Raw genomic sequence first — 15,205 nt, 5'->3', positions numbered from 1 at the left:
ATCGGCTCAGAAAGTGATTCAATGCATATTCTCAAAAGGAACCATATGTCTATCTCGTTCCCTTTTACGCCGGGTTGAGCCGTCGGGTTAATTGTCCACACTCGGACTACCCCTCCTACTATAAAAAAACAAAGAAAAAGAAAACCAAACCCCACTAATGTTGACGACCCCCGCAAATGTATAAAGGACCACGATCTGCGAATCTGCACTTGGAATTTGCGCACGTTGTACAGAACAGGCGAAGTTTTCGCTTTGGCGTATGTACTCAAGAAGTACAAAGCCGATATTATTGCCTTACAGGAAATGCGATGGAAAAGGGACTGGCGTAAGTAAATCAGATGATTACGCCCAGTATTATAGCTGCCATGAAACGAGACATGAATTTGGCTGCGGATTTATGGTTAACAGGAGAATAAAAGATTTCGTCTCTAGATTTACTTCAGTATATGAGCGAATTGCTATAATCCGTATAAAAGCAAAGTTCTTCTACATCAGTCCCATTTGCTCCCTTGCTTTTTGGGCGCATCGTCGGAAAATTCAGCCTCCATGAAGCAACATCCGTCAAGGGCAGAGGTTAACTGATTTCGCCGCAGCAACTAAAATGGTAGTTAGCAGCACCAGGTTCAACAAGGCCAACTGAATTTCTCCTGATCAAGCAACGACAAATCAAATTGATCATGTTGTGATAGAGGGAAGGCATTCATCCAATGTATTAGACGTTCGATCGAGCGAATATCGATTAGGACCACTACGTTGTAGCAGACAAGGTTCGCACTCGTCTTAATGTAGCAGCAAAGGTGCGATATAGCACAATAGAGAAACTCTATCCGTTCAACGGTGTTTAAAGTCATGTCTGCGTTCGGTATTCCTGCAAAATTAATACGGCTACGCAGGATAACTTTAAGTGGCACAAGGTAAGCAGTGAAAGTCGGAAAGGACCTATCGGAGCCCTTCAATACTGAAATAGGATTCAGACAAGGTGACAGTTTGTCTTGTGATATTTTTAATATCCTGCTGGAAAAGGTCATAAGAGACGCAAAGGTGAACAGAAATGACACTCTGTACACCAAACAGCATATGTTACTTGGTTATGCCGATGACATCGATATAATGGGTCGAACATTGCGAGCGCTAACAGCCACCTTTGAACAAATTGAGAAGTATGTAAGTCAGTAAATAGCGAGAAGACAAAGCAGAGGGTATCAACGCGCAAGACATCCAGTAGACTCGTACCAGCTGTGGAACTTGAGAATTACAGCTTCGAGGTATTTAACGAATTAACGAATTAGATGGAATCACCAAGTAGAATACAATATTTTGGAACATGGTCTTTCAAATTGAAGGAGTTGCGCACAAAACCGACTCGCTTGGAAATCTTTTTATACCCTTCACCACTCTGTGGTACAGGTAAAAGGAAACGAGATAGACACATGGTTCCTTTTGAGAATATGCATAGAATCACTTTCTGAGTCGATTTATGCATGTCTGTCTGTCCGTCCGTCTGTCCATGTTAAATTGTGAACAAAGTACAGGTCGCATTTACGAAAATTGGCATAGGTCACTTATTTGGCTCCCAAATATATTTTAGTCCGATTTAATGTAAATGTTGCATAAAAGCCCCTATATATCTTTCGATTTGCACGAAATTTTGCACAGCCTACTGATTTAGGTCTACAATGATGTGTGTTAAGTTTCGTGAAAATCGGTTCAGATTTAGATATAGCTCCTATATATATTTTCGTCCGATTTAATGTAAATGTTGCACCAAAGACCCAATATATCTTTCGATTTGCATGAAATTTTGCGCAGCCTAATGATTTAGGTCTACAAAGATCTGTGTTAAGTTTCGTGAAAATCGGTTCAGATTTAGATATAGCTCCCACATATATATTTTGGTCCGATTTAAGGTAAATGGTGCACAAAAGTTCCTATATATCTTTCGATTTGCACGAAATTTTGCACAGCCTAATGGTTTAGGTCTATAATGATGTGTATTAAGTTTCGTGAAAATCGGTTCAGATTTAAATATAGCTCCCATATATATTTTGGTCCTATATAAAGTAAATGGTATACCAAAGTCCCTATATATCTTTCGATTTGCACGTAATTTAGCACAGCGTAATGAACTAGGTCTAAAATGATGTGTGTTAAGTTTTGTGAAAATCGGTTCAGATTTAGATATAGCTCCCATATATATTTTCGTCCGATTTTAGGTAAATGGTATACCAAAGTCCCTATATATCTTTCGATTTGCACGACATTTAGCACAGCCTAATGATTTAGGTCTAGAATGATGTGTGTTAAGTTTCCTGAAAACCGGTTCAGATTTAGATATAGCTCCCTATATATTTTCGTCCGATTTAGTATAAATGCTGCGCCAAAGTCCCTATATATCTTTCGATTTGCACGAAATTTTGCACAGCCTAATGATTTGTGTTCAGTTTCCTGAAAATCGGTTCAGATTTAGATATAGCTTCCATATATATTTTCGTCCGATTTAATGTAAATGGTGTACCAATTTGTATGAAATTTGGCATAGCGTACCTAATTCAGTATAGAATGACCTTTGCTAAGTTTCGTGAATATCGGCTCAGATTTAGATATAGCTCCTACACATATTTTCCTCCGATTTAATGTAAATGGTTCACCAAAGTCAATGTATACCTTCCGATTTGCACGAAAGTGGGCATAGAGTAATGGGTTAGGTCTAGAATGAAATGTGTTAAGTTTCCTGAAAATCGGTCCAGATATAGCTCCCATATATATTTTCGTCCGATTTAATGTAAGTGGTGCACCAAAGTCCATATATATCTTTCGATTTGCACGAAATTTGGCATGGCGTACTGAATTAAGTCTAGAATGATATGTGCTACATTTCGGTTCAGATTTAGACATAGCTCCTATATATATTTTCTTCCGATTTTAGGTAAATTGTGCACTAAAGACCCAAAGTTTGTCCGATGTAAGATATAGCCCCCATATATTAGGATTCATCTGTTGAATATACCCAAAGTGGTGAAGGGTATCATATAGTCGGTCCCGTCCGACTTTACTACTTTCCTTACTGGTTTAAGCTCGGCTTATGGAACAACCGATCTTTAACAAGCCAGCTAAGTAAGTTAGTAAGTAATATGCGTTGATTTTTGAAGGAATGTGTTTAATGAAAATAATAGACGTTGATTTTTGAAGAAATGTTTTTTGTCACTTAGATTACATCGTGGATTTTTTAATTTTCATCACCATGGATCAGAGCGTGGATTTTTGTAAGGTATATTTATTGAAGGAATATTGGAGCGTGGATTTTGGATACTATTTTATCAAGTTAAATCAGAGTGTACTTATTCGAGGGACCTTCTTTAAGGCTTGTTAGATTTTCACTTGAAATTTTAGAGGGACATTCTTGGATTAATGTAGGTTCGAAATAAAACACAAAATTAATTTTTTTCAAACCGATAATGGGGTGAGCGTCCCCTAATGTAAATATTTTTCAAACTAAATGGGTTATTCAAGAATATATTTTTCAACTTAAATTAGATGATGGATTTATAAACCATGGATTTTCCAAAGCAAAGAATCTCCAAGGGGTTTCACAGCTTACTATTTTTACTGTTATTATTTAAGAAATTATTTAACCATGGTCTATAATATAGAATCCTCTCAAAGCAAAAATTTAACATTTATCAATGCATCAAGTGGTGCCGCAACAACTCTTTGCAATCGGCAATAAAAGTCGTCAACGTTTCCGTTGCTCTGTCACTTAGCTGTCACTTGTAAATGTCATTATAAATGTATTCACTTTTGTGACAAAATAATTAACAAGGGATTTATTGTATTCGATATTCGCATTCACATTCGATCAACGATGCTCTTGCCCAGACATTATAACGTTTTCGCAGAATTCAACATTTAAAATTGTTACCCATTTCCTTTTTCTCATCCATTGCACACAATGACATAAAATGCCGTGTTACTATAGTGTTGATACTATCGAATGTGGTTCAGAACTTTCAAGATGCAAATGTACAGATACACATAGAGACACACATCGACTGAAACGACAGCAAAGTGTGACGGAAACAACTCAATTACAAGCTGCCAATAACACCCCATCATGTGTCGCCATCAATGTCACTTTGCATTGTGTTGCATCCCATTGTGCATTTACAGCTTCATTTAGGGCTTTGGTGTTCGCACAGCGTAAAGCGATATTTTTTTTTTTCATATTTGAATACAATAATTTGACTCTTAACAACATTGTCCAGTCATCAGGAATGTGTCTCTCCATTGTCCCTGTTAAGTGCTTTTTGTGCTGGACATTGTCATTTGGGGAATGGTTGGTCACTTAAAAACCCATTGAATTCAATGGACGGTAGTTTTTTTGTAAAACTGTAGTGAATCTCTACAGTGAAATCCTCAATGGTCAGATTTTCATAGGCGATCTTTAAACTAATATGACTGTCAGCCAGAGAAAGGGAAATATTAGAAGTTAGTATTTTTATAGGCATATCAATTCTATAGACTAAATGGACGGTTCTATGCTCTCTTTATTATGTTATTTCTGCTCTTCTTCTAACGAATATTTTTCGATAGACTACAATAGCGATTTTTATAGAATATTTTCCCAAGGAGTGTGAATTTTTTAAGAATGCTAGTGTGGATTTTCTAAAGAATATTTTTTCAAGGACCTTCACAAGGCGTGGATTTTTTTAAATAGTATTTTTTCAAGGTACAACAAAGGCGTGGACTTTTTTAAGAATATTATTTTAAGGACTATGCTAGGGTGGATTTTCTAAAGAATATTTTTCATGGTCCAGCACAGGCGTGGTATTCGTAAAGAGTATTTTTAAGGTACAACATAGGCGTGGACTTTTTAAATAATATTATTTTAAGGACTATGCTAGGGTGGACTTTCTAAAGAATATTTTTTAAAGGTCTACAATAAAATATTTTTAAGAAGGGCTCAAATAAGCGTGGACTTTTTAAAGAATATTATTTTAAGGGCTGTGCTAGGGTAGACTCTCTAAAGAATAGGTCCAACACATGCGTGGTATTTTTAAAGAGTATTTTTTCAAGGTACAACACAAGCGTGGACTTTTTGAAGAATATTTTTTTTTCAGGCCCAACAGTCGTGGACTTTTTAAAGGATATTTTTTCAAGGTCCAACACAGGCGAGGACTTTTTAAAGGATATTTTTTCAAGGTCCAACACAGGCGTGGACTTTTTAAATATATTTTTTCAAGGTCCAGCACAGGCGTGGAGGTTTTAAAGAATATTTTTTCAAGATCCAACACAGGCGTGGATTTTTTAAAGGTCTACAATAAAATATTTTTAAGAAGGGCTCAAATAAGCGTGGACTTTTTAAAGAATATTATTTTAAGGGAACCCCACCCATTCTCGATTTTAATTTTTCAAGATTTTCAATGGGCTGGCAAATCAATACCAATGCTTGTTAAGGTTTGTAACTTTGCACATATATATTTGAATATTTAATAAAGAAGAAAAATAATTTACAAAAAAATTTTGTTATTGTTTTGTTGTTGTTTTTTGTAATTAAAGAAAAGTCCTTATTTTTGATGGCGGGCATGATAACTCCTCACTGGAACATCGGAATCCGAAAATTCCAATGGTGTTAGAAAGAGTACATGTCTGGCTCTGGTATGAACTAGGATTATTGACTTCGCTCTAAAATTAACAAAATGGCGGACCATTGAAAAAATATTTTTGAAAAATCGCCGAATTTCGACCAAAAACCATGTTAAAAAAAATCGGCTATATCTTCAATAGTTCTCGAGATTTTCACTTGAAATTTTGTAGAGACATTCTTGAATTAGTGTAGAATCGAATTAAATCAAAAAAATTTTGACCCCGAGAATGGGGGGGGGGGGTCCCCTTAAGGACTGTGCTAGGGTAGACTCTCTAAAGAATAGGTCCAGCACATGCGTGGTATTTTTAAGGATATTTTTTCAAGGTACAACACAAGCGTGGACTTTTTGAAGAATATTTTTTTTCAGGCCCAACAGTCGTGGACTTTTTAAAGGATATTTTTTCAAGGTCCAACACAGGCGTGGACTTTTTAAGGATATTAAGGATATTTTTAAGGATATTCTTTCAAGGTCCAATACTGGCGTGGACTTTTTAAGGATATTTTTTCAAGGTCCAATACAGGCGTGGACTTTTTAAGGATATTTTTTCATGGTCCAATACAGGCGTGGACTTTTTAAGGATATTTTTTCAAGGTCCAATACAGGCGTGGACTTTTTAAGGATATTTTTTCAAGGCCCAACACAGGCGTGGACTTTTTAAGGATATTTTTTCAAGGTCCAATACAGGCGTGGACTTTTTAAGGATATTTTTTCAAGGTCCAATACTGGCGTGGACTTTTTAAGGATATTTTTTCAAGGTCCAATACAGGCGTGGACTTTTTAAGGATATTTTTTCAAGGTCCAACACAGGCGTGGACTTTTTAAGGATATTTTTTCAAGGCCCAACACAGGCGTGGACTTTTTAAGGATATTTTTTCAAGGTCCAATACAGGCGTGGACTTTTTAAGGATATTTTTTCAAGGTCCAATACAGGTCCAATACAGGCGTGGACTTTTTAAGGATATTTTTTCAAGGTCCAATACAGGCGTGGACTTTTTAAGGATATTTTTTCAAGGTCCAATACAGGCGTGGACTTTTTAAGGATATTTTTTCAAGGTCCAATACAGGCGTGGACTTTTTAAGGATATTTTTTCATGGTCCAATACAGGCGCGGACTTTTTAAGGATATTTTTTCGAGGTCCAACACAGGCGTGGACTTTTTAAGGATATTTTTTCAAGGTCCAACACAGGCGTGGACTTTTTAAGGATATTTTTTCAAGGCCCAACACAGGCGTGGACTTTTTAAGGATATTTTTTCAAGGCCCAACACAGGCGTGGACTTTTTAAGGATATTTTTTCAAGGTCCAATACAGGCGTGGACTTTTTAAGGATATTTTTTCAAGGTCCAATACAGGCGTGGACTTTTTAAGGATATTTTTTCAAGGTCCAATACAGGCGTGGACTTTTTAAGGATATTTTTTCCAATACAGGCGTGGACTTTTTAAGGACCAATCAGGCGTGGACTTTTTAAAGATATGTTTTCAAGGTCCATTACAGGCGTGGACTTTTTAAGGATATTTTTTTAATGGTCCATTACAGGCGTGGACTTTTTAAGGATATTTTTCAGGGCCAAAACAGGCGTGGACTTTTTAAAGTATATTTTTTCAAGGTTCATTACAGGCGTGGATTTTTTAAGGATATTTTTTCAAGGTCCAATACAGGCGTGGACTTTTTAAGGATATTTTTTCAAGGTCCAATACAGGCGTGGACTTTTTAAGGATATTTTTTCAAGGTCCAATACAGGCGTGGCCTTTTTAAGGGTATTTTTTCAAGGTCCAATACAGGCGTCGACTTTTTAAGGATATTTTTTCAAGGTCCAATACAGGCGTGGACTTTTTAAGGATATTTTTTCAAGGTCCAACACAGGCGTGGACTTTTTAAGGATATTTTTTCAAGGCCCAACACAGGCGTGGACTTTTTAAGGATATTTTTTCAAGGCCCAACACAGGCGTGGACTTTTTAAGGATATTTTTTCAAGGTCCAATACAGGCGTGGACTTTTTAAGGATATTTTTTCAAGGTCCAATACAGGCGTGGACTTTTTAAGGATATTTTTTCAAGGTTCAATACAGGCGTGGACTTTTTAAGGATATTTTTTCAAGGTCCAATACAGACGTGGACTTTTTAAGGATATTTTTAAAGAGGTGGACTTTTTAAGGATATTTTTTAAAGTCCAATACAGGCGTGGACTTTTTAAGGATATTTTTTTATTGGTCCATTACAGGCGTGGACTTTTTAAGGATATTTTTTCAAGGTCCAATACAGGCGTGGACTTTTTAAGGATATTTTTTCAAGGTCCAATACAGGCGTGGACTTTTTAAGGATATTTTTTCAAGGTCCAATACAGGCGTGGACTTTTTAAAGGATATTTTTTCAATAATACAGGCGTGGACTTTTTAAGGATATTTTTTCAAGGTCCAATACAGGCGTGGACTTTTTAAGGATATTTTTTCAATCCAATACAGGCGTGGACTTTTTAAGGATATTTTTTCAAGGTCCAATACAGGCGTGGACTTTTTAAGGATATTTTTTCAAGGTCCAATACAGGCGTGGACTTTTTAAGGATATTTTTTCAAGGTCCAATACAGGCGTGGACTTTCAAGGACTACAATAGGTGTAGAATATTTTTCCCTGGACTATAATAGTTGTATAATATTTTTCCCTGGACTATAATAGTTGTATAATATTTTTCCCTGGACTATAATAGTTGTATAATATTTTTCCCTGGACTACAATAAGTGTAGATTTTTTTTCAAGATTTTTAAAGGATATTTGTCCATGAACTACAAAAGGTGTAGATTTTTTTAAGAATATTTTTTCATGGACTACAACATGTGTAGATTTTTTAAAGAATATTTATTTAAGGACTACAATGGGTGTAGATTTTTTCAAGATTATTTCCTACAGGGTCTTTGTGGGCGTTGATATCTTAAGGAATATGTTTAATATTGTCTTTATAGGGGTGGATTTTTTTAAGGAATATTACTACTGGCGTGAAATTGTAAGGAATATTATTACAGGCATGGATTTTTAAAGAATATTTTCCAAGGACTTCTTCCTTCCTAAAACAAACCATGATTTCTTCGTGTGGACAAAAAGAAGGACCACTTATTATGGGTCATAAGATAATCAAAGGGTGTTTTTATAGAACTACGAAACATATTCTTATATAATGTTGTTATAGAAACAAAATAGGCTCATTATATATAAAGGAAAACCTTGTTCTAGAAGTCGAAATGTAGACCAAAAGACCAAGAGTTCTTTGTGTGGACAAAAAGTAGGATCACATATTATAGGTCATAATATGATCAAATTGTCTTATAGAAATGTTTTTATAGAAGACAACATATTTTCCGTATAGTTGTAGAAAATCAACAAAAGGGATTTCATATTGTCGTAGAAGACTTTTGGTATTCACATATGAAACAAAAGCGTCCTCTTATAAAATAACTTTTGGGAAATCTGGCAGACTCCTTATAAATGGACTTGTAGAAAAAAATACCAATCAGAGCTTCCAGTTTATTTGTTATAAATTTAGGCAATGGGTTCGCATAGATAACCACAATGTCGAGATGTTATGTTCAGAAGGGAATCAGGAGGTGTCTTAGGAGATCGTAAAGCCTTGTATTGGCTATAGGTTGTAGATTTTGACCATAATACAGAAATGCATTGCAAAATCTTTACAACTTTAATTCAAAAATTGTGAATGCTAGTTTGCCCTATCGACCAACACATCGTGATATCCTTTTTAACACAGTGTGCATGTATATGTGCATACATACGTAAAGGTAGGCAAATATTCACTACAGCCATTTCTCCTATAAAACTCTGATTTTTTTGCAGCACAAAATGCATTTTCCTCAGTATTTCACTCTGTACAAAAAACGACACACGTTTAATTTATGTGGTCGTTGCATATAATATATTTTTATAATGGCAATTTTTATCGTTCGGTTTTCCGCTTTTTTTTTTTTTGTAGTGCGAAATAAAAAAGTTGAACAACAACAATTTAAAATTGCAAGTCCCAAAAGAAGCATTTAAATGTAATTTTATTCGAATGAAAAAGCTATTAGTGCAACGAAGAATTATTTTTGGGGTAAATGAAAAAATAACCAATTTTCCAAATTAGATGTTTGAGTAACTCAGTGAGGATTCTAGGATTTTGATGGAAAATTTATTTAAATTCAAATTGAGTTTATTAAAAATTTAATAAACATTAAAAAATATTGTTTTTAACCATCCATATCATTACATATAATAAACACCATTGTGCAAAATTATCTCTTTCAGATATGTTTATTGTTTTTGTTCATTGCGGAGTGTCACTATTCGGAAAATAAATCCTTTTTAATTAACTAATGAAACAAATAATCATCTTTGAAATATTTACAAACATAGTCACTCACCTGGAAGATAATTGCTTCTCGTTCCGCTTGACTGGCTTTTTGGAAAATATTATTCATGATTTCTAGGTATTTGTCACGTGGCAATGATGTCGCATCATCCTTATCGAAATAATCGATAAAGTCATAGAGTAGAAAATATGTACCTGTAATACAAAAACAACAGCAATTATAATCACGCAATAATTAAACGGAGGGTTTTTGATTTGTAAAGAGACAAAAATTGTATTTTTCAAATTAAATAATAAATGAACAGAGACTTAAAGTTGAAGTGATATATTTTAATATAGTAAAAATTGAAGCTTATGATAGAAAAATGAATAAATAGTAAAATATCTAAAATTAATAGAGAGATCTTGAAAACACCGAAAAATGCCCAGAAAAATAGGTTTTAAATTTTCAAAATACCGAATATTGGGGCTGCCTTTTTGGGGCTATACGAAAACGGGGATCGGTATTGATATTTTTTGGTACGAAATACCAAATTACAGCCATATATTCTTTTTCCGATAGGTCAGAAGGTATTCTCTACATAAAACCAAAATATTTTGAATATAAGAAGATTTAAAAGTACAAAGAAGCTCGTAGGTTTTCTTATAAAAATCCATAAAATATTTTATAGCAGAGATGTAGATCTTCCTATAAAGGTTCCTATGAACAATAGAATATATATGTAATGGAGACCAAAAATTCGATTGATCCAATGCAGATTACATTTGAGGAATCGAATGAGAAATATTTTTGTAAAACATATTCTCCTTCTCTCTCCAATCAGTTTTTAGGCTGTTTGCCGGTAATTAGTTTACAAAAAGACAGATTTTTTGACATCCAAATATTTTACAAAAATGTCGTTTCATGTCCTTCTCAATATACTCGTCAAGGACTTTCGTCTCCCTAAAATATACCACCGCTCAAATCTTAGCGTTACGAATTTCAATGTATTGTTGAAAATTAAAAGGGGGACCTAAGAATTTTTTAAAGAATATTTATTCCAGGATCATCCATTTGCGGGGAGTGCTTAAGGACCATTATAAGCGGGGACAATCCATACAAGGCGTTGATTTTTTAAATAACAAATTTTCAAGGACCATTTAAGGCGTGGATTTATAAAGTAAGACTTCGATTATTTAGGTTTTTTTTCGGTGGACCGAAGCTGGCTGTTTTTCATCATTTAATGAATATTTTCGTAGCGTGGATTTTTTAAAGAAAAATTTTCCAGAGGTCCAAATCAGACTCAGATTTTGCACAGAATATTTTTTCAGAGGATTTTTTATAGAATTTATTTTTCAATGAATATTTTCTCAAGGCTCCTAAAGGCGGGTATTTTTATATCCTTAGCCTTATGGCTAATGAGGGTATATACACTTTGATGCGATGAAAATATGCCTCATCGAAATATTGGTTTTAGACCCGATGTTTATACCCTTCACCACACTGTGGTACAGGGTATTATGTCTTTGAGCATATGTTTGTAACAAGCTAAAGGAAACGAGATAGACCGATGGTTCCTTTGGAGAATATGCATAGAATCACTTTTTAAGTCGATTTAAGCATGTCCGTCCGTCTGTCTGTCCATGTTAAATTGTAAACAAAGTACAGGTCGCATTTATGATCCGAATTGGATGAAATTTGGCACAGCTCATTTGTTTGGCCCAAGGACGAGATTTAGATATAGCTCCCATATATATTTTCGTCCGATTTAATGGAAATGGTGTACCCAAGTCCCTATATATCTTTCGATTTGCACGAAATTTGGTATAACGTACTGAATTGGGCCTAGAGTGAAGTCTGCCAAATTTCATGAAAATCGGTCCAGATTTAGATATAGCTCCCATATATAGTTTCGTCCGATTTCATGTAAATGGTGCACCAAAGTCCCTATATATCTTTCGATTTGCACGAAATTTGGTATAACGTACTGAATTGAGCCTAGAGTTATGTCTGCCAAATTTCGTAAAAATCGGTCCAGATTTAGATATAGCTCCCATATATAGTTTCGTCCGATTTCATGTAAATGGTGCATCAAAATCCATATATATCTTTCGATTTGCACGAAATTTGGCGTAAAGTACTGAATTGAACCTGGAGTGATGTCTGCCAAGTTTCATGAAAATCGGTCCAGATTTAGATATAGCTCCCATATATAGTTTCGTCCGATTTCATGTAAATGGTGCACCAAAATCCCTATATATCTTTCGATTTGCACGAAATTTGGGATAACGTACTGAATTGAGCATAGAGTGATGTCTGCCAAGTTTCGTGAAAATCGGTCCAGATTTAGATATAGCTCCCATATATAGTTTCGTCCGATTTCGTGTAAAATGCACACCAAAGTCCCTATATATCTTTCGATTTGCACGAAATTTGGCATAACGTACTGAATGGAGCCTAGAATGATGTCTGGTATGCTTCGTGAAAATCGGTCCAGATTTAGATATAGCTCCCATATATAGTTTCGTCCGATTTCATGTAAATGGTTCACCAAAGTCCCATATATCTTTCGATTTGCACGAAATTTGGCATAACGTACTGCTGGAATGATGTGTGCTGAGTTTCGTGAGTGTCGATTCAGCTCTAGATATATATATTTTCGTCCGATTTAATCTTAATAATGTACCAAGTTCTTATGTTGCATAGCGTTTTGAATTTAATCCAGAATAATGTGTGCCAAGTTTAGTGAAAATCGGTTGAGATTTAGATATAGGTCCTTATATTATAGATTGATTTTAAGTAATCAACGCACCAAGGAACCAATATATGGCTGATAGGAACAAAAGGTACTGAAATTAGTATAACCTAACCTGTGACAAGTTTCGTTGAAATCGGTTCATATTTGGATATAGCATCCATATATAAGTAAATTGTGCATCAAACTCCTAATATTTGTTAGATTTACATCAAATTCTGCACAACGTACAAAATTGAGCATAGAATAACGTAGTTGGGTTTTCTAGAAGTACAGACCTAGCTCAACGGATGACCTATTGATATTTGTTTGAAGTCGATTTACATACTTTTGTTCCATTGTAACAAACGAATGACATGTTTATGGATAGATCTTGGTCGTTTCACATTTAGATAAATATCACATATTTTGTTTCATACAATTTCATGATAATAGTCCTGTTTAATATACCCATAGTGGTGAAGGGTATCATATAGTCGGCCCCGTCCGACTTTACTACATTCCTTACTGTTTTTTTTTTTGGGAACAAATCCTTTCCGGAAAATTTGGAGTCGATTTGCACATGTCCTTCCGTCCGTTAACCATCTGTCTGTCTGGCTGGTGTGCACGATAACTCTCAAAGGGAATAATCAATTTGATCCAAACTTTTCAGATCTTAATATTTCTTCTAAAATATATTTATGTTCGAAGATGGGGCAACACCGACTGACACTTTTTTACTTGTTTAAGAAATATTTTCTCAAAGAATATTTTTTCACAGCTCATATAAGCCGTGGATTTTTTAAAGAATATTTTTTCAAAGCTTTTATAGGTGTGGATTTTCTCAAGGCTACTATAAGGCGTGTATTTTTATACCCTACACAACTATGTTGTCAGGGTATTATAGCTTTGCGCAGCCCAAGAGTTTGTAACGCCGCGAATTATTGGTAGACCCAGCTTTAAGTATACCGATCCCCATATCTCGACTTGCAGAGTCGATCTAGACATGTGTATCCGTCCGTCTGTCCATTATAATTTGTAAACACGATACAGGCCACAGTTATGGACTAATCTTCGAAATTTTTAATTTGGGATAGGTTCTGGCCGATGAAGACCCCTATTGTTTTTGTTAAAGATCGGTTAACATTTAGGGAATGAAATGGACCAAAAATTGATACCATTTATATGGTCGTATGTACTCAGATGTGGGAGTTACACTTAAATATGTACAGGTGCTTACGTACTGAGATATTATATAGTAGCGGTGATCGCCTTGAAATTGTCCATAAGGATCTAGGTATGGTCAAGGACAACACCTTTAATTTTTGGTTATGATCAGATAATAATATTAGGATGAGGTGGACCGAAAACTTAATTTTGTGTGTTTTTTCGAGTCCACCTATAGGTCATTTGAAAGCCGAACATCACAACATAACCCACGGTGAAGGGAATCTGGACACGTAATTAGAAGGGCTGTACTGAATATTAGTAATATTCTGAAAATATGTCAGTGTAATGAAGAGGTGCTGTTGACCTCTAGTCGGTCAAAAGGGTGCAAAGATCGCGAAATATTGTCCAAGCTCAGAATATAGAATCGCAGAATGTTATATTTTCGAGGAAGTTGTGTAGGGTATCATATGGTCGGCCCCGTCCGACTATACTGCTGCGCTCACTGGTTTAAAGAATTTTTTTTCAAGGTTCCTATAAGGCTTATAGTTTTTAATGAATATTTTTCCAAGGCTCCTATAGGCGTGGAATTTTGAAAGAATATTTTTTCAAGGCCTCTTAAAGGCGTGGATTGTTTCAAAATATTTTTTTAAGGCTTGCTACAATGACACCAGGATTATAAAACTGACAAATTATAGTTTCAATGAAATGCTTTATGGTGTGTTTCGTACGATATATATGCTTGATAGGTCCATCGTAAAACAATATTCGCACAGAATTCCCTCCAGGTAATTTTATTTTTTTTGCCTTATAACAACTTCAAAAGACCCTATATCGTTATTCAGTAATATAGAAAACTGTTGACCTTGACACATTTTCTATTCACGTTGCACTCGCCCTAAGGACCTTTGATTGCGGAAAATAACACCAAAAACACAATAAAGGACTTTAGGTGTGAAACAAACAATGTTTGGTTTGAAGTGCTGCCATGACCACTGCAGTAACAATGGATGGATGACTGACTGACTGAATGAATGGTTAGAGGGATAACTAGCGTTCGTTAGGTGAAAATGTATCCAAGCGTGCCGTGTACAAAAAGTTTACAATTTCAGTTAGCAACGTGTGCTAGCTTTGTATTCATTCAATATGACAACAACGAAAATGACTTACATTTGGGTAAAAGGTGAATAAAAAGGAGTGATAGAAATATGTATTGATATCTCTCTACATATAAAAATTAATTACGTGTATGTTCGTGATCATTAAAATTCTCAAAAGAAATTGACGTGTGCCGACGTTAAGTATTCCTACACCGATTCATACATAATC

At 35.0% G+C, this 15,205-nt stretch overlaps 1 protein-coding gene across 1 annotated transcript in view; it reads right to left on the bottom strand.

Moving 5' to 3' along the window:
• The window catches only part of LOC133338768 (acetylcholinesterase), an 84,364-nt gene that overhangs the window by 45,277 nt on the left and 23,882 nt on the right, over positions 1–15,205 (bottom strand). The window contains exon 5 of the mRNA XM_061546873.1: positions 10,048–10,190. Within this exon, the coding sequence (XP_061402857.1) occupies positions 10,048–10,190 (143 nt within the window). The remainder of the gene's footprint in view (positions 1–10,047; positions 10,191–15,205) is intronic.

Source organism: Musca vetustissima, unplaced genomic scaffold (genome assembly GCF_032173495.1).
Source record: "Musca vetustissima isolate MV318-11 ecotype Yass unplaced genomic scaffold, APGP_CSIRO_Mvet_v1 utg12500, whole genome shotgun sequence".
NCBI classification, from domain to species: Eukaryota; Metazoa; Arthropoda; class Insecta; order Diptera; family Muscidae; genus Musca; species Musca vetustissima.
Note: the sequence above shows the minus strand (reverse complement) of the source record. Positions and strands in the feature narration are given on the sequence as shown.